Raw genomic sequence first — 27,477 nt, 5'->3', positions numbered from 1 at the left:
GATTTGTTAATTATTCATCTTTTTAATTTGTCAATGTCTGCAGGTTTTGTTTTGTAAACATGTTTCAGGTACTCCTAAAAAAGTAATTCAGAGGAAGTAGGTCTGGAGAACTGGGAGGCCATTCTATGGCTCCTCTATGACCTATCCAGCGATTTGGAAATTGTTCATTTAAAATTTGCCTTAGATAATGAAGTGGTGGCCCATCTTGCTGAAACTATATGTTATTATTTAATTCTTGTCCAACATTTTCCCAGTTATTTGATAAAATTCTAACAGCTAACAAGTTTTTGTAAGTAACTCCTGTATGATTATTATCTAAAATAAAAGACCCTACAATACAATGACCAACAATTCCCGCCCAAACATTCACTTTCTGAGGGTGCTGTGTTTGATCTAGGATTATTAACTTAACATCCATCTGGATTATTATGGCTCAGATATTGACAGTTTTGCTTAACTATATGTTGTATGATATACTCAACTAAATTTGTGTTGCAAAACATTTCAGTTTTCAGATTTCAACAGAAATATCCATTTTGACCATCCCTAAATCCATTTTGACAAGTTTCAGTGTGATGTACATACATCTCACATAACTAAAAACGATTAGCTGTAGGATGTTGAAATTTTGGATTTTGGAACTTTGTGCACCTCCCCTTTTGATTGCAATTGACTGAACCAAAGTGTAAAAAAATCCAAAAGCTCAAAATTCAAAACAATTTGGATTTTGGACTTTTTATTAAATGCAATAATAAGCCCTCATGAGAGATTTTCAACGATATATGGTACTTATTTAGTACTTATAGATGGTACTTTAGATTTGGTACTTTATAGATGGTACTTATTTTGAGTTATAGCTGAATAAAACTTTAATTAATGAAATATTTGGATTTTACAGGGGGAAGGTACATCAGTTTGAATCCGACTTAATCTCCCTTTTTTTTAACTTTATATTGATTTTTAATATTTATTAACTTTAATATTTATTTTATAACTTTTTTTTATTTAAATATATTGATTTATTAATTAATTAATTTATTATTATTATTATTATTATTATTATTATTATTATTATTTATTAATTTAATTTATTAACCTCTGTAAAAAAATTTTTACGATAAATAATTCAATCGTAACAATAAAAAAAAAAATTATGAAAAAATATCAGAAGTTATTAATGAAATTTTATGTACTTTTCATTTTAAAAAAACGTGTACATGTAATTTAATAGGTGTGCAAGGAAGTATTTCCAGCTCATTTGTTTCATTTATTTTAAGTAACAAATATCATCAATATGCTAATATTAACATTGGAAGTTAATTTTTATTTAGAAAATAATATTAGTAGATATAACCATTTAATGTTGTGTTAATTATTATTGTTTTATATGATAGCACTGTTTAAAGTTTGTGATTTTTCCATCATTACAGCTTTGAATGCTTATTAACTAGATAATGAAGGCATTAACAGATAAACATGGTTCACCATTGTTTTTCTTGTAAAATTTTAAAATCAAAATCACCTTCCTATTTAAAAAAAATTAAGTATGATTCAATATGGCGGACAAAAATTAAAACCCACCACAATACAGATTTTTCTTAACTACGTAGAACCCCATTTCTTTCTGTCTCCAAATACCTCTCAGATATGCAGTATAAACCATTTCAAGACTTAAATATCACCCGGTATATATATATTTTATACCTATTAATGGGTATATTTTTAATGCTAAAATGAGTAAATAGTATTTAAAACATGATTGATAAAAATGCCAATTGCTGTATATATTTATGTTAATGTAGAATGGGAAAACATTATATGAATTACAGGAAACATTTATTTATCATGTTTACTGTATTTTTGTTAAAGAAACATAGAAGAGATAGAATGAAATAAAATTTGAGTATGCATCTATTTGTACTTGCTTGATATAGATTATTAACCAAATACTGCTATTGGCATTGTACTTGGCATGGGACAGATAGAGTGCATACAGGCCGATTCAGTAATTAGCAGACCTTTCCCACCTTCAGTGAGTTGGTTGTCATGTTAATAATAATTATAATGTTTTAAACTGAAAAACTACAGTTAATATTTTATATTATTAATAATATTTATCTTATTTTATAATGGCCTATTTATTTTATTTTATTAGAAAATGTTGTAAGATTGCACCATATACTGTAAGTATTTACAACAATGTAATTCTGAAATATCTCTAATTTAACTCCTAATAAAAATATTTTAAAAAATAACACCAGACAAATATCATAACTCTAGTCAACTCATAGCTTCAGTACAAGTAATTGGATCGCTGTCATAGATACTGCTGTCATCCGTATCACTTTCGTTATATTCATCTAAACATATAAAGGATTCCAGTGTTTTCTAAAATACCTAGTTTGGCTTTATCTTCCCATTTTAAGCAGTTTTCTAAAATACCTAGTTTGGCTTTATCTTCCCATTTTAAGCAGTTAAGAATTTTTGGTTTCCATTGTTCAGGTCCAATAGAACTAAATTTACCCGTACATTTCTTTACTTCTTCATGTGTGAAAGTTACGTTGTGCTTTACAACCTAGTTTTTCACATTTGCCCACATCAGTTCAGTGGGATTTATTTCAGGGTGGTAGGGAGACAGTCTTAAAACGTCATGGTGTTTTTTGTTTACTCGTCAATGGCATATTTCTCGCAACACTTTTTGTTTTACTTAATTATATTATACAACTCCACATTCAAGGTGTTATGAGGTATGGGAATTTTATTAAGTTGAAGCTAGTTTACTGTAATTTCCTTTTTAGCATTTGAATTAGTAGCTTTATTAACTTTTACATCGTGATAAGGCGTATTGTAATAGACAATGCGCCTTTATCACAATGTAAAAGTTAATAAAATTCCTAATTCAGCAGAGTTTTGGTGGTAATCCCTTGATTGTACCACTTGATTTCCACATTGACAGACAGTCTAGTACAAATCCCATCATTCCTCTTGCATTCGAAATTATTGTCCTCTCTCCTTTACTAATAGGTTTCTTCAAACATTCTGCTGTATTACATTTTCCAACTGACATTTTTTTTTTGCAAGTGATTGCTATGGATGTACATCTCATCTATAAAAACTATTGGTCGATTTGCTATTCTGAATACAGAAATTTTTTGTTAAATTTAGGAGCATGCACTTTAGCTCCAATGAAGATCTATATATATATGAACTGGCTAGTGTTTCTGCAACAGACCATGTTAATCTCCAGTGACATGAAGTTAACATCTCATCGTCAGTGACTGAAGTCAACTTTCACTATATCAGTTAATTGAAGTTTGGACTTGTGGTGGTAGAAGGGCCTACATTATTTTTGGCAGACAGCAGAATTGAAATTTCAGAACTAAGGCAAGTTCTGCTCTAGCCAGGCTGTTCTCATGATTCACTGTGTATATTACAGGCAGTCTGGGATTCCCATGCTGTTGAGCAATGGGGGAGGTAGTCAGTTTGTATCTTTACAGGCTAGTCCTGGGTTCTTATGCCGTCTACTAGATAGGAACAAGTCATAAATCTTTGGTATCGAATATCAGACCTTTTAACCAATACGGACTTCTTTGATGGAATTCCAGTACATTTAAACCATGTTGCTTTAAGAATTCGACGTAATGATCAGCTTGAACTGTGAAACAATCATCCTTCAGTTCTTGAGTATTTTATTAACAGAAGGTATTTTTCTGAAGTGTAAAAGTGGTTGATTGTATTATGGATAACATGGATATTAAAATCATCAAACCCTGTGACAGGTTTCGGCTGTTAAGAAGTTTTCCTTGATGTTGAGACACTGCAATTTTTTTTATTCATTTTTTTGCGAGTGGCGGCAGACCTATTCTATTAGGAACAATTATAAAGTCACTGTTCTCTGCTTCTTCTGTCATGAACTTTACAACATTAGCCACAATTTCACAGAAATGACTGTGGAGTAGTTAAGTTTCCCGAATTTTTGATATTTTAAATTTCATCACTTTCCGACTAAACTATTCAAATATAACATTCACAAAAAAAAACAAAGCTAAAAATGGAACACAAAAAATTATCTATTATAACCTTACTCAAATCACAGTAACTGCTTGCATATCATGGAAGCTGACAGTTATATAGAATAAACTAAACCAATTTGTGAGATTTACAATTTATGATTTTAATATGCGTTTCACCAATGACTAATTATTATTTCTAAGTTTTAATTATAATATTTTATTATTGTATCTTTAAATTATTTACGGAAATGTAAATAAGAATCAAAACAAACATGACATAATTAGTCATTTTATGTGACGTTATTTAAAATGATTTTAGACGATGAGCTGGGGGCAAAGCGAAGGAGAAGAGAGGAACCATGCTGAACTTGAAAAAAGTTCTTCCTTTGTACTTAACTTTTATAAAAATAAAGAGAAAAATTTAATAAAGATAAAAGTATTTATTTAATTTAATATTGTTAAGACTTAGGTTTCATTTTCTCCTTTTTTTAATTGTAAAAATAAAAATTTTCACCTTTTTTTTACTCTTTATAAATTTTCATTCTTTCGTTTAGTCTTTATAAATTCTCACTTTTTTGTTACTCTTATTAAATGAATTTGTCTAATGCTCTATTGTTAGTCAGTCTTGTTCCATCCTTCAAAGACTCAACATGTGTTTATTACAAATATATAATTAATTAATACAATAATGTTACATGTATGAATTACAAGTTCAAAGAATATTATAAATGAAATAAGACTTATTTATTTAAATGAACCAGCGAATAATAAAATATGTAGAATAATTAAACCTAACCGAGGTAAGTATTGTAATCACAAAAAATTTCGGTTTTCAGATTTCAGTGGAAATATTCTTTTTGACCATCCCTGAATGGATTAATTAGTTTCGGCATCTTAAAATTATCAAATTTGTGTGAAAATATAAATTAAATAACTTTTTGACTTTTAATTATTGTCAATTTTTTTATAGTACTTTTTTTTGTAGATACTTCAGACGATATACTGGCAAAATACAGGCGGAAGGTTAGTGGAGGAGATAATAGTAATGCTAATGGTAGTGATAACAATAAGACTAGAAAATCGGGTGAATCAGAAGTAACTGTTGGAAATGAACCGGTGGTGAATGAAGATGAAAGACTATTTATTGATCCTGCTAATATTGAATCTTCGTATGCGTTTAAGGATGCTAAGAAGAAATTACGACTTGTTTTAAGTACTGCAGAAGTACAGCAAGTGCCTGAGACAACACTTACTGCAATGGTATGTATTTGTTTTAAGTTGAATGATGGTTAAAATAAAGTGATATTTATTTTTCTACCAAAGTATTTTGTAGCATATTTAGATTAGATTCAGATGTAATGTATGAAATAACCGAAGTTTGATCAAAGGCAGATCAGATTGATTGAAAGGTTTGTCTTTCATCTTGGGTGTTAAAATTTTACAGCATATGCTGTGGCATTTTTAATTTGGCCTGATGATTACTATATATGGAGAATTGATGTTAAATGGCAATTTAGCATTAATTTAAATTAGTTAGGTTATAATTAGTCAAGAGGATAGGGCGATAGTCACCAAGGGTTCTGTTTTTTTCAGGATTTTATTCATGAATAATTTTTTTACACAGTTCTTTTCTTGCATTTAATTTAATGTTCTATTTAATTTTTTCCCTAAATAATTCTTTGTTGAGACTTTCACCTTCCAGAGTTAAACCTTTTTGCCAGCTTTTTTATTAAATTGCTAGTTTTTCATGTTAAATATTCAGGATTAATTCCTTGTTAGTGTATTAAACAAAGATGAAGTGAGATATATATCTCATTAATGCATTTAAATTCAGACAAAATGTTAACTTTTCTACAAGTTGGAGCTGGGGATTTTTATTTTTTAAAGTCCTTATTGTAAATAAATAAACTTTCTCTGATATAACTTAAATTGTTCTGTTTAAAATTTTGTATTTTTTGGGACTAAATTATATTAAATGTGTAAATTATTTATGAAAAACCCAACTAATAAGATTTGAAAAAATTCAGTGGGTACAAATATTATTTTTGTACCTTTCAGGTTTAAAAGGGGAGATTATTGAGCCCTGTACCCTCCTATGTAATAATACATTTTTAAATTTTAATAAAAACATCTTGTCAGAACTACTTTAATCTATTATTTAATTTTTAACACAATTTGTAACTAGCCAACAAAATACAGCATACAGCAAGTGCCCTAGATATCAAATCTTCATAAAAGATGTTAAAAATTAAAAGCATAAAGTTTAGTGATTTGAGATTTGGCAGATCCATTTACAACGTTTTTGTGATTAATGTTTAGAAATTTGAAAATTCAGTTATGAATTTTACGAGTAAAATAAGCCAAACTAAGGTCTTCATAATCACAGACCTTTTTTTTTTTTAATTCATTCAAATGAAATATTCAAAAAGTTTTCAAAGCAGTTGTGTGTATTTATAAAATTTTATGATATTATTTCTCAATTACTAATTTGTGTGAATTTTTATAAAATATATGTTTTTAAATACTTTGTGCTTTCAATAAATTTGATGACAGCCATTCCATTTTTTCTGATTATTAATATTTTTATTGGTTTATATGGTATTTTTTCTCTCTTTTGTTATAAGGTAGTTTCATTTATTATGATTGGAAGACTTGATCTTCATTTTTAAAGTAGGTAGGTAGGTAGGTTCCAAACTTATGAAGCAGTTAAAAGTAAACATAAATACACTGGATGAATGTTAAAATTTAAACAAGCCCATCTATGTTTTTTATTTTAAATATAGGTAACAACAATAATAATGATAATATCATGAAGTAATGATAATATCATGAAGTTTTTTTTTATTTCAGAGAGAAGCTTGGAGTCAGAAAGAAAATGAACTGGTTGCATTTCTTCAACTCCAGCTAGCTGAAGCTATTAATCTGCAAGATCGTTCTCTTGTTGCACATCTTCATGAAACATTACGTTGTGTGCGATTGTTTGATAGTCAGGGGTAGGGTTTTACATTTTTATATTATTATAGTATGTTTCATACATGTTGTAAAGTAAAGTAGGTAAATAAAATACATGTAGATCATAATTTTAAATTATTTGGTATATTAAAGTTTTATATATATAATTTTCTCACCAAATTGATGTTTTTCAAATTATTTGTAATGACATAATGTAATAAAAATATTTTTCTTTTTTAGCTGTACCAAGCTCTTTGAATCGCTGAAGGAAGATTATAAGTCAAGAACACCATATATTTCATATTTAATACGTTGTCGTCAAGCCTTGCTTTCTACTTTAGCACATTTGGATAGGTATTTTATTTTGCCTATTAATGAATTGTTGGTCTTATTAATTTATTTTACTTGGTTTATAAACATTAAATTTATTTTATAAATGAATAAATGTTTTTTAAGCTACATAAAAAAAGTTTATTTTTTGTAGCGTTATTCTTGAGCAGTTTCTCTGGATTTAATGAAATTCACTAATTGATTTGGTTGTAGCCGTAATTTAGACACTGTGTAAGTAGCTCATAAAATGGTATACCAGATCCATCATGTGTTGTAATTAAAATTTTTCCCGTGTTATTATAACACTTTCAACACTTGACTTAAAATTGTATCCACTTCAATGATTGTTGGGGCTGAATAGCTAATTACAAGAAAACATTTCTATCTAAAAAGAAACATAGAAAACTTGTATAAAGTACTGGCCCAAATTATGCCAGTGAAATTTATTCATTTTTGTGAGCTATAATTCATAGGATAACATTAGGTTATTCTACAAACAATTTAAATTTATACATGGGAGTTTACATACTTAATTTATTTATTATTTTTCAGGTAATTTCATCAGAAAGATTTGGCCATGAAAATCCCCATTATTGGGGTTCAGGGTATAACCAATAAAAATGATTGTGCAGCTAATTCATTTTAATAATTTTTAACTATTAAATTAGTCTTGATATATTTTTATACTTTCTCATGTTATTAGAGTTAGTCAGATTTTACAAATTTACTACTGAAAGTTTAAATCAGTAACATTTGTATTTCTATTTTCTGACAGGTTAACAGAACGTGTTAATAGTGATAGAGCAGTATGCACTAGTTTTCTAATGGCTGTATGTGTCAGATTGTTCCTTGAGCGTAGAGAAAATATGGTAGCAAGGTTCAGTTCTGAATTTCAACATCTTACACTGGCTGATGAGAAAAATGATCTTTTAGATAATTTTTTGCAAACTCTTGCTTTGGAAATGGAAAGAGATCCTGTTTGGCAAGGTAATATATGTATAATATTTTATATATTTATTTTCACTCGTGAATTTTTTTTTTCTGAAAACTAGAACAATTAAATCTTCCAGTTATTTGTAAGATAACTGATTCAATATAATAGTTTAGCTTTACTGAACATACAAAGGGCACTTGGAAAGTTTTACAGTATGACAGAAGGAATCATCACAGTTACAAGATCTTGAAAATTTGATGACGGTCAAAAGTTAGTTTGCATAGGACCCAACCTGCACTATAGCCATTCTAGTTGCTATCTCAGGTCATTTGCCTTTTAGCTGAGGTAGTGAAATGAGGATTATCTTCATTATACAACAATATTTAGGTGGTACTGAGGGTTTGAAAGAGGCAAGTTTGGCTTTCAAGGTCAAGTTGACCGCCTTTGTCGATGACTGAGGGAAACATTTCTGCAGTAATAAAAGTACTTGAGACAGAAAGCATGTGACCTACTACCAAATAGAGGTATTCTTGAGCATTAATGGGCTAACAGTTTGTATTATTCTGTGAGATCACCTTCAAGTTAGAAAGCTTTGTACCCTTTGGGTACCGCATAACTTGACCGACGATGAGATGGCATGTCATGTTTCATGGTGCCATGAAATGCTGAAAAAATTTGAAAATGGGAAATCTTCTGATGAGCAATATCGTGACAGGTGATGAAACTATTATGACTTCCCGACCAAGTCTCAGAACAAAGTATGATTGTTCAAAAATGAGGAGATCCCAATGGGTGTTAGAAAATCCAGATCAGTGAAGAAGAAAATGATGGCCTTTTTTTTTAGTACAAGAGTAATTTTACTGCAAGTTGTGTTGGAAACTCAGAAGACAGTTACAGGGAAGTGGTATACTGAGGAATGCCTCCCTAAAATTGTTGAAGCTCTCAAGAAGCTGTGCCCAAATGGAAGGACTGTGATGACCTCCAAAGTTTGCTCTGAGTATTTGGCCAGTACTGGAATAAAACTTAGAGTACCCTCCCTACAGTCCTGACCTTACTTTATGTGTCTGTACTCTATTCCTTGGGGAAGAACAGACTGAAAGGGAGACATTTTACAAGCAATAATAACCTCTTAAGGGCTTTGAGTATGCCCAGATCTCTGATGAAACATGGCAGTGTTTCTTTGAAGGTGGTTTCAAAGATGGAAAAATGTGTAATGTGTGGTCGAGATTATTTTGAAACATTAAAAAAATAAAGTCATTGCAAAACTTTCCTAGTGTCCTTGAATTATAGCAATAAATCATGTGTGATGTAAAATTGAAGTACAATGCCATCATATGAATTAACCTCAATAACTTGTGGTAGATAGTCTAGAGGGTTCTTCTTGTGTTGGCACATAGAGAGCAATTCATCAATGTTATTCTTGATAAATTTTTAAATCCATTTCTTTTGCACCATTCTCACATTTTACATACTACTACATAATGAAATAATAGTTTTTATATAGAAAATAATATTTTATATTTTAAATAATATTTTTTATAATCAGTAGTAAAGGATATCAGTGTAGTAATAATTTTAATGTAGCTGATAGTAATAAAATAGATCAGTGTAGTGTAGGATGTTGAGTTTAGTTTTTAGTTATTTTTTAATTGTTTTCACAGACATTTTAAAGCTGAGAGCATCAGTAAATAACCAACTGATTTATACAGATCATAACATAATAATATATTATACAGATCATTGCAGGAAGATTAGTCTGATATTCTAGCCTAACAAAAAAAGAGAGTCCAGCATTTGCCTAGAAGGATCAAAGGAAACCATGAAAAAATTTTAATCAAAACACTGCAAAAAAAATTGTAAATAAATAGGGCTTTAAAAACATTTTGCTATTTATTTGTAATTCTGTTTTTTAATGTTGATTTAAGATTTTTTCATGGTTTCCTTTGATCCTTCTAAGCAAATGCTGAAGCCTCTCTTTTTTTTTGTTAGGCTGGAATATCAAACTAAACCTTCCTGCAATGATTTGTATAATGTATTATTATGTTATCTATATAAACCAGTTAGTTGTTTATTGATGTTCTCAACTTTGAAATACTCATGAAAAAAGCTAAAGGTATATAAAACTAAAACCACACTGAACATCCTACTGCAGTGATATATCCTTTATTAAACACTTGGAGAGATATTAATTATATATTGATAAATTATTTCAAATTGTTTCAGCTGCCAGTGAATCTCAGTTGACAATGGCTCGTACTGCTATTGAAAGATCTGTTATTAGTAGGGTATATATATACGCTATGTATCCTAATGGAGATGGTGATATTTCTCGTGATCAGTAAGTATTTTTTATAAATTAAAGTTGTATAAAAAAAATATATAATCTATATATATAAAAATGTTAAGTTTGTTTGTGTCCACTTCAAAAACTCAAAATGTTCTGCACCGATAAAGCTCAAATTTTAGCACAATATATAACCTGCATCAAAGATTGTTTTCATCTATTTTTAATAAATCAGATGGAAATGTAAACAAAGGAAAACCAGTCATATCAATGCAAGATGGCCACTGTCAAACACAACGACCAATCACAAAGAGCCCGTATGGCCGTTGCCAATATAAACAAAATCACAACTGATTAAGTAACAAATTTCTTTGAATTATATTTAACAGCTAAAACATCTGTATTTTATTAAAAAAAAAAAAAAAAAAAAGACCAAAACAAAACGAAAAGCCAACGAGAAGGATGACTTACAGTAAATAATTTAACACACCCAACTTTCTTATAGCCCAGATAGACTTAAGACTATGTAAACAAAAAAAGTCAAAATAACCAAATACACAGAAAATAATATCCCTACATAATGACCAAAAAATCCTTTGTTAGGTTAAATATTCACTTTTGTCTGAATTTACAGAAGGCATTTACAACGAAGCATTGATAAATATTGAAGACAAGGGCTTAGCTAATGCAAATAAAGTTCTTAGTCAATTGGGAATGCCAGCAGCCACCCGAGCTGCGATTACTTCATTTGATGTGGATTTACGCTGTGAACAGAGTTACAACATTGGTGATCTTCAGTCATATATCCAATCAAACATTCCCAAATTAACGTGTGAACAGAAAGGCAATTATGATCGCATAATGCAAATGATAAATGACGTAGTTTGGGGGGACCTTCTTCTTGGATGCGCCAGGAGGAACTGGGAAAACATTCCTCATTAGATTGGTTCTAGCTACGATCCGATCAAAAAATGACATAGCCTTAGCTCTTGCTTCGTCTGGAATAGCTGCGACATTGTTACCAGGTGGAAGGACTGCGCATTCAGCTCTGAAGTTGCCATTAAACATGCAAATCATCGAGACTCCCACGTGCAATATTTCCAAAGCATCCTGTATGGGAAAAGTATTACAAAAATGTAAACTCATTGTTTGGAATGAATGCAAGATGGCACATAAAAAATCGCTTAAAGCTCTTGATCGATCGTTACGAGATTTGCGTGGAAATGTTCAACCATTCGGGAATGCTTTGATATTGCTCGCAGGAGATTTTAGGCAAACATTGCCTGTAATTTCTCGATCGACACCAGCAGACGAAATAAATGCTTGTCTGAAATATTCAACACTGTGGCGACACGTATGTACATTGCAGTTGACTACGAATATGCATGTCCAGTTGCAGAAAGATCCATCAGCTGAGGTATTCTCACGACAGTTACTGGACATTGGAAACGGACAGCTGCCAGTCGATGAGACATCTAGACGAATATCATTTCCTGATAATTTTTGTAATTTAGTAACATCGAAAGAAGAACTGATCGATAAAATATTTCCTGATATTCAAATTAATCATAGAAATCACGATTGGCTCAGTGAACGAGTTATCCTTGCCGCAAAGAATAAAGATGTCTATCAACTTAATGTTATTCAATCCAGCATTCAAAGTGAGGAAATTACATATAAGTCGATAGACACCGTTGTGGAAGCAGATGAAGTAGTTAATTATCCAACAGAATTTTTAAACTCACTTGATCTGCCAGGGATGCCACCACACACATTAAAATTGAAAATAGGTGTGCCAATTATCCTGTTGCGGAATATTAATCAGCCAAAACTCTGCAACGGCACGCGACTTGCAGTACGATTTAGAAATAGATGAATAACGTAGTGGAAGCAACAATTTTAACGGGGCCTTTCAAAGGTGAAGATGTCCTCATTCCTCGAATACCCATGATCCCGACCGATACACCATTTCAATTTAAAAGATTGCAATTCCCAATTCGATTGGCATTTGCAATCACAATCAATAAAGCTCAAGGTCAATCTTTAGAATTGTGTGGTTTAGATTTAGATGCGGATTGCTTCTCACATGGACAACTGTATGTGCGTATTCCCGAGTCGGCAAACCAGATAGCCTTTATATCTACGCAGACAGTGGAAAAACAAAAAATATTGTATATCCACAAGTATTGCAAAATTAAACTTCTATGAAATGTATGCTTTGTTTCTCATTTCTCATCCATGCAACCACAATGTGCCACAGCGAAGCATGGCAGGTTAGCTGTACCTAATATTTAGATAACCCTGTTCATTAATATAAATTGTATTAGCACTGTTATATATTTTGTCCAATTTCATAAAAATATAGTTTGTTTAATGTTAGTCAATTTTATATAATAACTAGCATATCATTAAGTGCTCTTTATGCCTCTAATTGTGTTTATTTTTTCCTTTCTTTGCCATTTTATTATGATTGTATATATGTTTATATATAGCTAGAACTAAGAAGTGAGCTAGATTAATGAATTAAGAATTTATGCTTGGTTTGTCTGGAAACTACAATTATTTTATTAAAAAAAAAACTCTTGAAAAAATTCACAAATCAATGATATCCTAAAAGGTTTTTTTTTTTAGAATACATGCAATGCTTCCAAGCATTTTTCATAGTAAATGCCTGGTGCCTTATATTGCTTGATATTTCCCATGTTATTAAATGGTGAGAAAGGTTCAGACCATTCCCACCATTTTTTTAATGTTTCCTATGTTCTGAATTAGATTCTTTCATATTCATTTTTAAATTGGGGAACAAAAACAAAAAATATTTACCAGATGGCAAGTCACAGCCGTAGAATGAATATGAAAGAACTACAATGGATATTTTGGATGAATGGTTTGGTGCATTGTCATGCTGAAGATCCATGAAGAAAGAAACTATCTTTTAATGCAAATGCAAAAGTTTTTCCCCAAACATTCTATAACTTATGCTTAGAAAATTTGGTCCATTCGGCCCTGTGGTACAAATTCTCTCTGAACAATCCCTTGAAAATAGAAAATATGGTAATCATTGGTTTGCTCTTGTGAGCTTTCTTTGGGCGAGATGATTTGGTAATGTGCCTTCTGCACTTTGGCTTTTTGAATTCAGGTTGTTTTTGAACACCCGTGATTTATCTAGTGTGATCACTTGATCCTAGAAATCAGGTTAAGTTGTCAAACGATCCAAACATTTCTTGGCTGGTGCACAGATGACTATTTATTCAAGAGTAAAGTTTTTGCAAAATTTTCCACGCATCCAATTCCTGTCTCACAACTTCATAGACGATAGTTTTAGGGAACCCAATTCTTCTGCAATCATTCTGGGAGTTAATTCAGTGATTATTGCTCAAGACTAATATCTCAGATTTGCATGTCATCAATTTTTGATGTGGAAGAGTACTCTGAACATTATTCATCTTCAGTGTTGTCATGACCCTCTTTGAAAGTCCTGTGCCACTGTTATACATGTACTGATAAAATTAGCTTGTTCATAAGATTTCTTTAACATTTAAAGTGTGTCTGATCACGTTTGCTAGTTCCACACAAAATTTGATGGCATAACATTGTTCCAAACTAATTTAATTTTTTTTTCGTATTAAGGCATTGAAAAAGTATCTTGATACCTTACTTGAAAAAAGACATGAAAAGAGTAATACAAGATTAGAATATACGTGAGTCCTTTTGAGTACCTGAGATCCCAACCTAAGTTGTTATGGAACAGGAATCCCTCAAAGTTTATCCAAAAAAAGATAAGTTATTTCATTCTTATTGCTTTCCAGACAGTCCTGTGTAAGAAATATTTATTTGTTATGGGTCTTAGAATCACATATTTTTTGAAAACACTGTTCTAGTATAGGATTAGAAAATGTTATATTATTCTTTATGACTTTTTATTATTTTAATGATTCTCTATAATCTGAAATGTTATTTAAATGATCTAAAAAAAAAAGTTGAAAGATTCTTTAATGTAGTATCCCTTAAAAACTAATTTTTACATAATAATAATTGTAGCTGCAAAATGTTTGCAAAGAATGAGAACCAGTTTGCCTTATAAATTGTTATTTATTCATAAAGTTTGCATTATTCTGGATGTCACAGTACGCCCACCTTAGCCCACTTGGTTTTGGTCTAATGTTTAACTCTTCATTAGCTGATTTTGAAGTTGAGAGTTCTAAGGTTCAAATCCTAGTAAAGGCAGTTACTTTTATATGGATTTGAATACTAGATCATGGATACCACCGGTGTTCTTTAGTGGTTGGGTTTCAGTTAACCACAAATCCCAGGAACGGTCGACCTGAGACTATATAAGATTACAGCACTTCATTTACATTCATACATTTCATCCTCTGAAGTAACACCTTACAGTGGTTCCAGCAGCTAAACAGTAAAGAAAAGTATGCCCACCTTGTTTCCGTCATTGGATAAGGTACAGATGTAAAATTTTGCAAAAAAAAAATTGCTGTTAAAAACATTAAACACCACATGAAAAAGCAACTGTGAAATTATAATGAAAAAAAAAGAAAAGATTTATGATTGTTACAAGCATTTCTGTGTGGATTATTTAATGTTAATATTGAGAGCAGATGTCTGTCTATTGCGACAAGTGACAAAAATATTGGGTATGTTCAAAGCGACTTAACGAAATCTGTTTAGGAAATAAGGTCAGAAGTGTGACATCAATTTGAGCCATTACTGAGATATCAGTGCACTAGTATTAACCACATGATCAAAAAATGCAATTTTTATTGATTGTTCAAAAATGTTGGCAAAGCTTTGGTCTACCCTGATTAAGATACACTGGTTAGCACTAACATTAAATAATGTCTTTAAAGCATACTCTTCCAATATGGCATCAGCTGGTTTTCTTTTTTAGTTGAAATCAACCTAAAAGAAAGAGGTACAACATTATTATATGAATATTACTGCTATTCTGTTATGCTACAATGATGCTCAAAGAGGTTTGATCAGTAATCAGTTAAATAATTGGTTGAAGGAATGTTCCCAGAAACTTAATTAAAAACTGAAGGGAAAAGTTGCTGTAGAAAACTACTTTGAAAGTATGTCTAAAACTGTGGTTTTTCTAAAATGAACGCATTGCAAAAATTTAGAAGTTGATTCATAAATCTACGGTAGGCAGTATAAAGGACTAAAGTCAAAAACTATGATTTATCAGGAAAGCAAAAACAATATTCAAAAAACTCTGCAATGATTGATTGAATATTCAAAAAATAGCTCATGCTGTTAAACGTATTTTTCTTTTTAATCTGCAAATTCACCTCTTTTTTAGGTTTTAATATCATTTTTCACAATTTTTTATTACTGATGTACGGACTTAATTCTCTTGGACCAAACAAATCTTGACTTAAGCCTTTTTTACCAAAATGTTCTAATGTTTCTGTTTTTAATGGACAGTGATAAACTTAGTAATAATTGTAGGATTAGTGGTAAGTAAGCTCTTCAATTATTCTTTTTCACAATAAAATAGTTATTGGTAAAATAATTTCTTTATTAGAAAATCTGATGTGGACACCACATGACTTTCTTGTACACCTATTAAATTATACATACACGTTTTTTTTTTAATAAAAAGTACATAAAATTTTATTTCATTAATAACTTCTGATATTTTTTTATAATTTTTCTTTATTGTTATTATTAAATTATTATTTATCGTAAAATTTTTTTACAATCACAGGTTAATAATTGAAGTCTGATTTGAACCAATGTGCCTTCCCCTTGTAAGTTCCAAATATTTCATTAATTAAAATTTCATTTGGGTATATCTCTGGAACCAATGAAAATAAGTACCAATTATGATATATTGTTGAAAAGCTCACAATGAGGGCTTATTATTGCAGTTAAGAAAAAGTCCAAAATCCAAATTTTTTTTGGTTTTTTGGACACTTTTGTTTAAGTTGTTGCAATCAAAAGGGGAGGTGCAAACTAGATGTTACAACAGTTCTAAAAGCAAAATTTCAACAACATACAGCTAATCGTTTTTGAGTTATGCAAGATACATATGTATGTACAGACATCACGCCAAAACTAGTCAAAATAATTTCACGAATGGTCAAAAAGGATATTTCTTTTGAAATCTGAAACCAAAAATTTTTGCAAGTAAAGGAAGTCGCAATACTTCTTTTACTTTGTACAAGGAAGTAAAAATATAATGGTATTAAACATTAAACAAAACAGTTTGTGAAATGACACAAAAATTGCCTCATTTTACAAACTGTAAACTGCTTCTTCTGCTCAGTGCTCCTTACCAACTCATACCAATCATGTAGATGATATATCAGCATAGAAAGCGGCTTTTTTTTCTTTTCAATTAATCCGTGATCAACATCACACTCCATGTGAGAATGACCAGGAACCAAAAATTTGTGATGTATGACATTAAAATGTGGAAAGTCAACCACTGCTTTCAGAAACATAGCAGATATGTGAGAGCTTCCATTCTGCCCACCACAGGTGTAAGAATAAAAGATAACTTCTTCTTTTACATTTTTAGAAATTGTACTTAAATGACTGTACCCATATGAGGCAATTTCATTAGCTCCTCTTATAGCTAAACCCTCATGCCACATATGTGTTGAAGTTCCAGATGTATCATGGGTTGTTAAATTGAACATCCACAACTAGCATTTATAAAATATAACAGAAATACAGACAGATGGTGTTTGTAAACACTGCTGTAGGTCAAACACAAAAACCTTCTTTATTTCATTATTTTTTGCAGCTTCCTTATTGATTCTCTTCGATTCATATGCTTTCATCAGCAGCTTCTTGCTGCACTCTAAATTCATCTTCAGCTTCTGATTTTACTTTGTCATCTGCAGTTTTTATCTTCATTGTTAGTGTCACATTTGTGACAAGTGTCAACTTAGTTTTTTAAAGAACAATTTCATGCTGTGGTATTCTCTCATAAATTTTTCTTCAGACTGGTTTTTCTGTCTTCTCACAATACTGATCATACATGATTGTTAAATTCAAATGAGATGAAGAAATTTTTTATCATTTGTCCTTTGCGAGTGAAGGCTTTCGTATGAAGGGAATGATTTTATATGGGATTGTACTTGTTCCAGTTCATTTTCAGTTATTAATTGAAGGATGCTTCCCTCGCTGATCACTTTTAGTAATTTCAGATATACTTTAGGATTTGTTTTTAAAGAGTTTCAAATAAATTTTTCTTTCTCATCTAGGGTTTTGGTAAAACAGTCCTTGCAAACAACATGTCTTTCTCCTTTGAACTGAATAAAATATTCATAACTAACATTTCTTGATTTTGAACTTTCAGGCTTTCTCTTCTGACTGAACAATACTTTGTTATTAGCATGTGCAGCTATAAAATCTACTCTTACCATGGGATCCTAAGCTCCAATACTCCCAATATGAAAAATAGCAATTTGAATTTCATCAGTTAAAAACTGATAACATTCATTTCTACATTTTTTTAGTGGTTTCAGTAATTCCCTTGCCGATACTTCTTTCCCACTAAAATTAGTATAGGCCTTACCATTTTGAATTTTTGTTTTCTTTCTTTATGAATTTCCTTGCCCATTTCTTTAATTATTTTTTATTCTGCTGGTCTAATAGCCTCTCTTCAAGAACTACAGCACAGCATGACTTTGTGAGCAATTTTCAATCTGCCTTATATTTCAAAATTTGCATTATGAATTTCATTGACAATAATTTTAGACTTTTTTCGTTCTTGACTTTTGTTTCCTTGTAATTGAAAGAGCAGAATCTTCACTACTATCACTTTCTTGTGGTAGAACATATGTTTCATCTTTATCTTAATAAGTCTGCATAATCACACTGTCGAAGAATTAGAATCAGAGTCATTGCAACTGGTGATATACTTGGCGAATTACTGGATGTATCCATGTATGGAAAGAAGAATAATCTGAAGTGTGGGGGTTAGATTATGAGAATTTAGGCTGTTTCAAACATCTAAATCAACTGATTTGGAAATCGAGAGTTCCAGTGTTCAAGTTCTAGTAAAGACAGTTACTTTTATACAGATGGTAATAATAGATCATGGATACCGGTGTTCTTTGGTGGTTGAGTTTCAATTAACCACACGCTTCAAGAATGGTTGAACTGAGACTGTACAAGATTATACTTCATTTACACTCTTACATATCATCCTCATTTATACCTGAAGATTAATTCCCAGAGGCTAATCGGAAAAAGAAAATAAAGGTTATTTGAAACATGAGAACAAGTTAATGAGTTGTACAAGTCATTATGTTAAACAGAATTACCACTCAGGCAAATACTTGGTTGTAACTTTTTTTAAAGTATTTTCTTTATATTTGTACACATTTGATGGCAGAAGGAAATCCTTTACCAAAAATTGAGTTGGAGAAACAGAAGTACATCAAAATATTTCAATAATGAAGGATAATTCGCAGAATTGTGCTAAACAGTAGAATACATTTTATATCACCTAGAATTAACAAAAAAGATTATGCCATTTACCAGTCTTCTTTTTCAATGTTGCTTCTTAAAGCCATATTCTATATCTTTCATGAGCGATCACCCATATTTTATTACTTTAAATTTTAACAAGTAACTTTAAATGAACAATATATTTTGTAACCTTATAGAAAACAGCTGTACAATATCAGGAATACTAACATTACTAAATCATCTGATTTTGTATATAAAATTTACTGAATGTAAAAATATGTTTAAAAAAATTAGTTGGCTGACAAATTTTATGTAATATCAAAATAAAAATATTGACTTAAACCTTTTTGAACAGACCAAAATTAACATGAAACATGTTTAAATAGAATTAAGTTGATTTAAGTCTTTTATACCGACCTCACATTGTTAGAAAAATATGGTCAAAAAGAATTAAGATGTCTTATGACTAAAAAAGACACAAGTTGAATTAAGACCATATTACCAACCAAAAGTTTGAAAAATTGAATTAACTCGTTTGTGTCACTGCTTGTAAAACCAATCATAATAATAATTGACTTAAACCTTTTATACCATCTGAAAGAGAATTTTTTTATGCATGTTGTTACCATTGAAAAAAACATTTTTTTTTTTTTACTTAAGTCCTTTATACCTCTCACCATAGAAATAATACTGATGTGCCAGTTCTTTTATCATTCTTGAAAGCAGCAAATAAAAGGTAAGTTTTAAGAGACTAACCGGAGAATAGAGATTTATAAAACACTTGCTGAAAAAAAGAGAGTAGAGTGTTAAACCAATTTTTATTTTTTTAAAGAAAGTCGACAATTGTAATAAATTAGAACGTAGGATCCAGGATATATGTGTAAAAGAATGGTGTAGAATTTCTGTTTTTTGTCTCATTAAAACTTTTTTTTTTTATTAATAAATGAGAAATCCATCAACCAGTAACTAAGTAACTGATAAAAAAAATTATACTACAGTATTTGAGTAGACACCAACCTGAAATTCTAAAATTTTTAAGAATCAATCTACGATATTCCATGTATCTTTGATCTGCATATTTTTGAATAAGTCGGTAAATTTAATAGTTTTCTCACATTAATTTCTCACAATTTAATTTTATCACAGGTAATGCAATGTATGTATTAAAATATTATTCAATTTTGTATTTATGTTTTATAGTTAACAGCTTGAAAACATTAGAATATACTACAGGTAAGCAAGAAATACTCACTGCTATAAATTAAAATTGTTATAAAATAAATTTTTAAGTATATTTTAATTACCATTAGTAATTATTTTGGTGGATAAAAATGTAGTAGCTGCCTTCTTAACACCTCAAAAAGTAATATGTTAGCACTCATCAAATTATAAATGTAATATTACAGTAAAGATAGTTTACAAACAATAAGAATGAAATAATTATTTTGTTGATTTAAAAAATGTTTACTACAAAAAGTATTTTTCTTTTCAGAGTACTGCATGAACACATGAACAAGCTTTCTAAAGTTATAACACCAAGTCACAAAGATTTACGAATTCCAAAGATGTATTATTATGAGTGCCCTTGGCCTTCAGCCCAAGCTGATATAGCAGCAATATCAGCATATAAAACACCACGTGATAAGTTATACTGTGTATTTCGTTGTTGTACTACTATCATGAATTTATTGTCATTAGCATCTGATCGCAGTGTTCCTGCAGCTGATGATCTTATACCAGTTTTAGTGTATGTTCTCATCAAGGTAACTGTACTCTTTATTTAATACATCATACATTTATATTAGATTTGTTTATATTTAATATTAACGAATAACTGCTTTATAGAGTAACTGAACAAAACTCACATTAAGAGAAATGTGTATGAAATTGTTTTAACAGTTTTAGATTTGTTCAATGTGTTGAGAATATTAATACTTCTTCATGCAATTAATTACTAATCTGAATGTAGCCAGATTTTAATCACTTATCATAAATATATAAAGTAGAACTAGATTCTGGAATGTTAAGGTTAGGCAAATTTTCTATAAACAATGAATATTTGTCAAATTAGACAGGGCTGATAACATTTCCATTATTCACAAAAAAGATAAGATTTTCTATATTCACAAAAGGCAGATTTTTTCTAGGTTATATAGGCTGTTACTAGATGGATTCAGAATTATGAAAACATACCCTTTTTTAACAATTTAACAAAGGAGTTGATTTACTCTGCATACTTCAATATTCAAGGTTTTGGTTTTAATTACAAAAAAAATGTATTAAAAAAAAAACAGAAAAGTTTTGGTGTCCCACCAAAATACATTAACTGATAAAACTATTATTAACCACAAAATCTGTATGAATGACAAAACTCCACTGCTGTTACCGGAGTCAATGATGACTGCCATTACTGTATGTGGATCCCACTAAAGTTGACTATTGGTATTTTTATTTTTTTAGTGGTTAAGTTGTTAATATTGGATTTAATTAGCACAGTGGTCAATATGTTGGTGAAAAAAACAAAAAATAAAATATATATATATATATATATATTTTTTTTTATTCCATAACTATAATAATTATACATAGGGGTTCATAAAAAACATGTGTTGATTTATGCATGGAAATCAAATCATCTCTGGGTTGATTAAAATCAAGTTTAATTATCACATCTCTGTAAAGATATTTTCTTATCTGAAATATATGGAAGTATATTTGTAATACTGGTTATCTAGTTATAACGTTAGTTTTTGTTAATGCTGATTTTGCAACTATGAAATATCATTCGCTGAAAATTTATGAAAAAGTCAGTTGTATGATTAAATATGGAATTAGGATTATAAAAGTTAACTTTTATAATTTGTCAAACACTTCATCTTAAACATAATCTGTATTTATTATTAAAAGGGAAAAATTTAATTTAAAAAAATTACAGTAGGTAGGTCTAGTTGATAACCTGCAAAATAAAGAAATAAAGATAATCTTTTTAATTTTCGGTTGTTGATAAGTAGTGGTATGAGTGTTTATTCAGAACTATGTTTTCTTTCATATTGTAGCAATAATTATTCTTTTTTTTTTTTTGTTAGTAGCCAATAATGATTGGTAATATTTGTGAAGAACAGATAGATTCTATTTACAAGGTGAACTGGATAATAATTCCTTTTAACTATTTTGATGACAGTGCCAAAATTAACTTTGAATCTTCACTTTTGAGTTCTATCCTCAAATATTATAGTTTAGTTGGTGTCACTATTTATTTTCTGCTGTTGTTCTAATTAGACATGTTTACTGAATACAGTTCATGTTTACTTACAAGCAGTTACTAAAATAATCTAAAAATTAATACTCATTTAGAACAGTTTTCTGATTTGAAGAAACTTTCATAATGTTTTACCCCAAGTTTAATTAATAAAACAAAAGTGTCTTAATTGTTTGTAGTTATTTTAGGTAACAAATTTTACTTTTGTTATAACAATTTATTGAAAGTTTCAAACTTCTGAGAATATAAAGAAAAAAAACCATCCGTCAACTTGTAGGAAATACTTTTCTTTTAACATAATATGAATATATCCTTCTGGTGCTGTATTTTAAGACTAATTTATGGTAATATGAACCATATTTTTCGGTTTGGGGAAAAATATCATTTTAAGGAGGTTAGTGATGCTTTTAAAAATTTATATACGTTTCCAACCTGCATTAATATGTTTATTGCAGTTAAGATAAGATTCATATCATGTATATGTATACTTATATTCTTTTCTTTGTATGCCTTTCTTTTTTAATTCATATGAAATCTGAAGAGGGTTGGGTATGTTATAGAAAGAAAATTTGGAGCTTATGCAAAATAACTGTATTTGTAGCTTTGTATAATAACTCCTGACCCTTATAATACATTTCATGTAGCAAAATCCATGTTTCAGTGTTAAGATATTATATTTTGTAGTGCAGTAAAGGGTAACATCTTTACTATCAAACACTTTTAAAGCAAATGTATGCATTTCCTTTGTTGATTTTTAACCCAGTTTGGATATTAATAATACATGTACTTATTCATCTTTTGCAAGAAAATTATTTTGAGTGAATATATACATGTATGCCCGTGTCTACCAATATTGATACGTAGTAGTACATAAAATTAAGTATAATCTTTATTTACTGTGCTTACAACAAATGTCTTTTTCTACAACAAAATTTTTACATTTTTCTTTTTATAATAATTGAAGACCTCACGCAAAGAAGTCTTACTTAAGTTACATTTGATTCTTTTCTAGAAAACAGTGATTTTTAGTAAAACAATATAATTGATACTTCCCTGAATCCATAATATTCAAACGTGAATTTCATGGACATGGACAGTTTTTTCCACAAAATTACTACTAGTTTAACTTGTGAAACCATTCAAATTTAATAGATGTTATTTTAATATTTATAAATCTATTTATTTAATGATGTTATGTAATATTTATAGACTATTGTTATTTTTCCCTTTCAGATATAAAAAGCATAAGTTCTAAGTTTCAAAAAATTGAATTTTGAAAGAATTATTTTAAAAATCATTAATTTCTGTTTTGAAATGAAAGTATGTTTAATCTTAATAATTACACTAAAAATATATTTTATCTTTCATATCTAACATTGAACTCTGTATTAGTTAATAATATTTTTAACTTTTAACAAAGAACTACATAAAATTATCATATAGATCAATAAATAGATAAATATAATTGCATTATATGCAAAGTTGTAGGTGACCCTACAACTTACAGACAAAAATGCAGTGTGTATATTACTGATGTGGCCATGAACGACACAGGTTTGCCAACCATAAGGAGAGAAATTTCCCAGCGATCTTTACTTTAGATATCCCTCATATTTTTAAAATTGTAAAAATGTAAGAAAAACAATCAACAAGGTTACACACGCATAAATATTAACTGATTTTTTTTTTTATAATTTATAATTTCACATAAATTAATTAAATTTTTACTTTTAAAATAGAACAACTTTCAAGTGGTTGAGAGAAAATATCAACTAAAAGAAATAGTATAATCCATTAAAAAAAAGTAAACAATAAATAGAAATGAATTACACTTTGACATATCAGAAATGGTTCTAAATGGAATATTACAAAGTAACCAAAAATGTCTAGTCCCTACCAAAGTCAATAGAAACTGTGATTTCAAGACAAAATTGCAGAATTGTAGGCCTGGGATGGACCACCAGCAGTAGTACCACCTGGAGAGTATACTAGTGATTGTGTTTGTGACCACACACTTATAAGAATTTTTCTGTGTAAAAAATATTTAAATTAATATTTAATTTTTTATCTTGTTCTTAGGCAAATCCTCCTTCTCTTTTATCAACCATTCAGTATATTAACAGTTTTTATGGCAGTCGTCTGGAAGGTGAAGTTAGGTATTGGTGGGTCCAGTTCTGCTCAGCTATTGAATTCATTAAGACCATGGATTATGTTGTCAGTGATTAAATTATTATTTACTATGATTAAATATGTTTAATGAACAGTAGTATATATATATATATATATTTTTGCATTTAATAATATCTGTTGTTTTTTTAATGCATGCTTGCAATATATGTATTGTGGTATACTTAAGGTAACTTTATTGAAAAAGAGCAAGTAGTGAAGTATATATTTAGTAGTGCATTTATAGTAACAGATACATGCACTCTTTTAAATTTAATAGTTGAAGTTTTAGTGATAAAAGTATTAATTTCTATTTAAAATTACGGTAATTTTTTTCTTTAAAAAATGCTACTTGCTTTACTTTGTATATTTATAACTGTAGTTATTTAAATGTATTATGAATTTTCTGTATAACAATTTAACTTTAAGAATAAATAACTTGTTATCAATTTATTTCTCTTATCAGTTTTCACAAATAAATTAATTGAAAGATGACATTTTTACTTATTCCATTTTAAAGAATAAGGGTCTTATTATATTAATGTAACTTTTCTGTTTTATTGTAAAATTGCAATAATTCTTGTTTTATATAGTCTGTTTATTATTATAAAAACTCATAATGATATTTAAGTAAAATAATTTTTATTTTTATTATTTTTAGTTATAATTGAACATAATATGTAGTATATATAAAGTTTTAATAATTCTTATAATATATTTATATAAATTTCTTTTTTTTTTTAATTGTGCATAATGTTATACACAAGTATAACATACTGATTAACTAAATTGTTTCTTTTATTGTTAAAAAAAAGTTTAAGTAAAAAACAATGGAAAAGCGAGTTCATAGTTCAGTAAAACTGCGGTTTAATTATTTATTCTAACAGTATTATGTGTCACCCATTTATTCAGTTAGGGAGAATGGCAGCTGGTAAAAGTTTTATAATGTATATTCAGTTATTTTAATTTTAATATTTTATGAACAATTATTTGAGCTTCATTTTTTTATCAATAATTTTTTTTTGACTGATTAATATATCATTATATGATTGAATTTTATTAAAACAGTGGTTATTGGTGAAAAAATTCATAACTTTTTTTTAACAAATTGTGATATTAAAAAGAAAAAAGAAAAAATTAAAGAGAGAGTTAGTTCATTGTAGGTGGGCCCAGGGATGTTGTAATAATTAATGATAAAAATTCTGCAATTTTATAAATAAGATGTGTACATCTGTGCATATACACATCTACATACATATATATATATATATGTGTGTGTGTGTGTGTGTGTATTTTATTAATTAGGGAAGCATGTTTTTCTTAATGTAAAACAATTTTATACTGTTATTCAGGACAGTTTAAGTAAGTTGTATGCTCTTGATATTAATAATTTAATTATCTTTCTTATAATTATAACTAATTCTTTCTAATACATCTTAACAGTTCAGTTGTAGTAAGTCATATTATAAGGTAACTAACTTGTAAGTTTACATTCAGTTATTTATTTAACAACTAAATATATGAAGCTTTTCTTAAATAAGGTTTAGTTTTTTTATTGCAGGTATGTTTTTAAAATACTAATTGCTTTATATTTTTTCTTTGAAGTTTTTATTTACTTCAAAACAAATCTGCAAAAGTAATTTCTGCTTGTCAGAGATAATTATTTTTATAAAAATTATCCATAGAGTTATCAGTAAGAAATTAGGAGCATTCGTATGAAAATGCATTTCTGTCATCCAAAATATAAGTCTATCAGCTTCGTAAAATCTTAGGTTTGATAACTTAGGCATGTTTTTGTTAACTTATTTAAAATTTACTTTTTTTTATAAATTAGGTGTTAGTCATATAAATAGTATTCAGAGTAACAATGACTATCATTCATTCATTATATATAGTGCATTACTAGTCGTGCAAATGTATGAACAGAAATACATAATTTTTTTTCTTCATTTTTGTTCTTGTAAAACATAAACCTTTTTTATTTACATAACCTTCAAGCTAATACTATATAACAGCCTGCTAAGAAAATATATAATTCTTTTGGTTTTGCTACTTATTTTTTTGTTGTTAAAAGAAGCACCACTGGTAATTGTTTCTCAGTAAATGACCAAATGTGAAAAATGTATAAAATGAAATAGAATGGTCTGAATTAATTTTATAGCTGTATTTACTGAATGTTTCTTTATTACCATGGGCTCAAGTTTTAAGGATAGTTTATGGATTAAGGTTTTATTAAATTTTTTTAATATTATTGTTCTACGAGATCAGGAATTTTTGTTACACAAAAGCAGCAAATGTCACTTCTATTTCAGTCTGGAGTTAAACATTTACCATTATTTACTCTTAAATTCAGAATAATAATTGTGACAGTTGACAAAGAACATTGTATTAGCTGAATTTTCTTTTTCACCAGTCTAAAGTTTTCGGTTTTTTAATTAATTTTTTTGTGATAAGAGAATTTAATCAGGTTGGAAGGGAAAAGTATTAAAACATTTCTTGTACTAAAGTTAGTGACGCATCACTCATCATTATTAGATTATAATGATCTTCATCTGTTTGTTTTAATATTAAATCTATGATGAAAAGTCATTGAGACTAATTGTTAAAAGTAAATAGATTTTTTTTTTTTTGTATAGTAAATGAAGGTTTAAAAGAATATATAGACAGTTAAATAATTGAGTTAAGAATGTGACAAATTATTTATGGATATATTTTTGTAGTTAAATTTTTTAATTACTATTTTACAGTACAATGGTGCAATGGTGCATTTTAAAAAATTTATGTTGTATTTTTTAAGTTAAATTTGTACATTGTTGTAATCATTGTTTTATTGTGTTATCTTTGTTTAAAGATTTTTTTTGTATGTTGTTATTATTTGTTATGTTTGTTTTTATTTTCTTTTTCATTTATTGGTCATAAATGATTTTTAAATTAGTTTTTTACAGTAATATTTGGTTTATAATTAGTGTTGAATATATGTTTGTGTATTTTAAATAATTAATGTATTTACTTTTAATTATTCTGTTTCATGAGGCTTTTCTTTTTGTGGCTGCAATGAATATTAATTTAGATCAAAATATTTTTTCTCAATTTT

The 27,477-nt window shown here is 28.8% G+C and overlaps 1 protein-coding gene across 3 annotated transcripts in view; it reads left to right on the top strand.

Moving 5' to 3' along the window:
- Gapvd1 (GTPase activating protein and VPS9 domains 1) overlaps positions 1–27,477 on the top strand; it is a 171,107-nt gene that overhangs the window by 139,547 nt on the left and 4,083 nt on the right. For 2 of the 3 annotated variants that reach the window (XM_075370371.1, XM_075370369.1), the window contains 7 exons: positions 4,984–5,273; positions 6,864–7,006; positions 7,206–7,319; positions 8,071–8,282; positions 10,453–10,567; positions 20,451–20,721; positions 24,297–24,431. In XM_075370371.1, the coding sequence (XP_075226486.1) occupies positions 4,984–5,273; positions 6,864–7,006; positions 7,206–7,319; positions 8,071–8,282; positions 10,453–10,567; positions 20,451–20,721; positions 24,297–24,431 (1,280 nt within the window). The remainder of the gene's footprint in view (positions 1–4,983; positions 5,274–6,863; positions 7,007–7,205; positions 7,320–8,070; positions 8,283–10,452; positions 10,568–20,450; positions 20,722–24,296; positions 24,432–27,477) is intronic. The other variant, XM_075370370.1, reaches the window with a different exon arrangement.

The sequence above is a fragment of the Lycorma delicatula genome, chromosome 7, assembly GCF_047948215.1.
Source record: "Lycorma delicatula isolate Av1 chromosome 7, ASM4794821v1, whole genome shotgun sequence".
NCBI classification, from domain to species: domain Eukaryota; kingdom Metazoa; phylum Arthropoda; class Insecta; order Hemiptera; family Fulgoridae; genus Lycorma; species Lycorma delicatula.
This window is presented reverse-complemented; position numbering and strand designations above follow the sequence as displayed.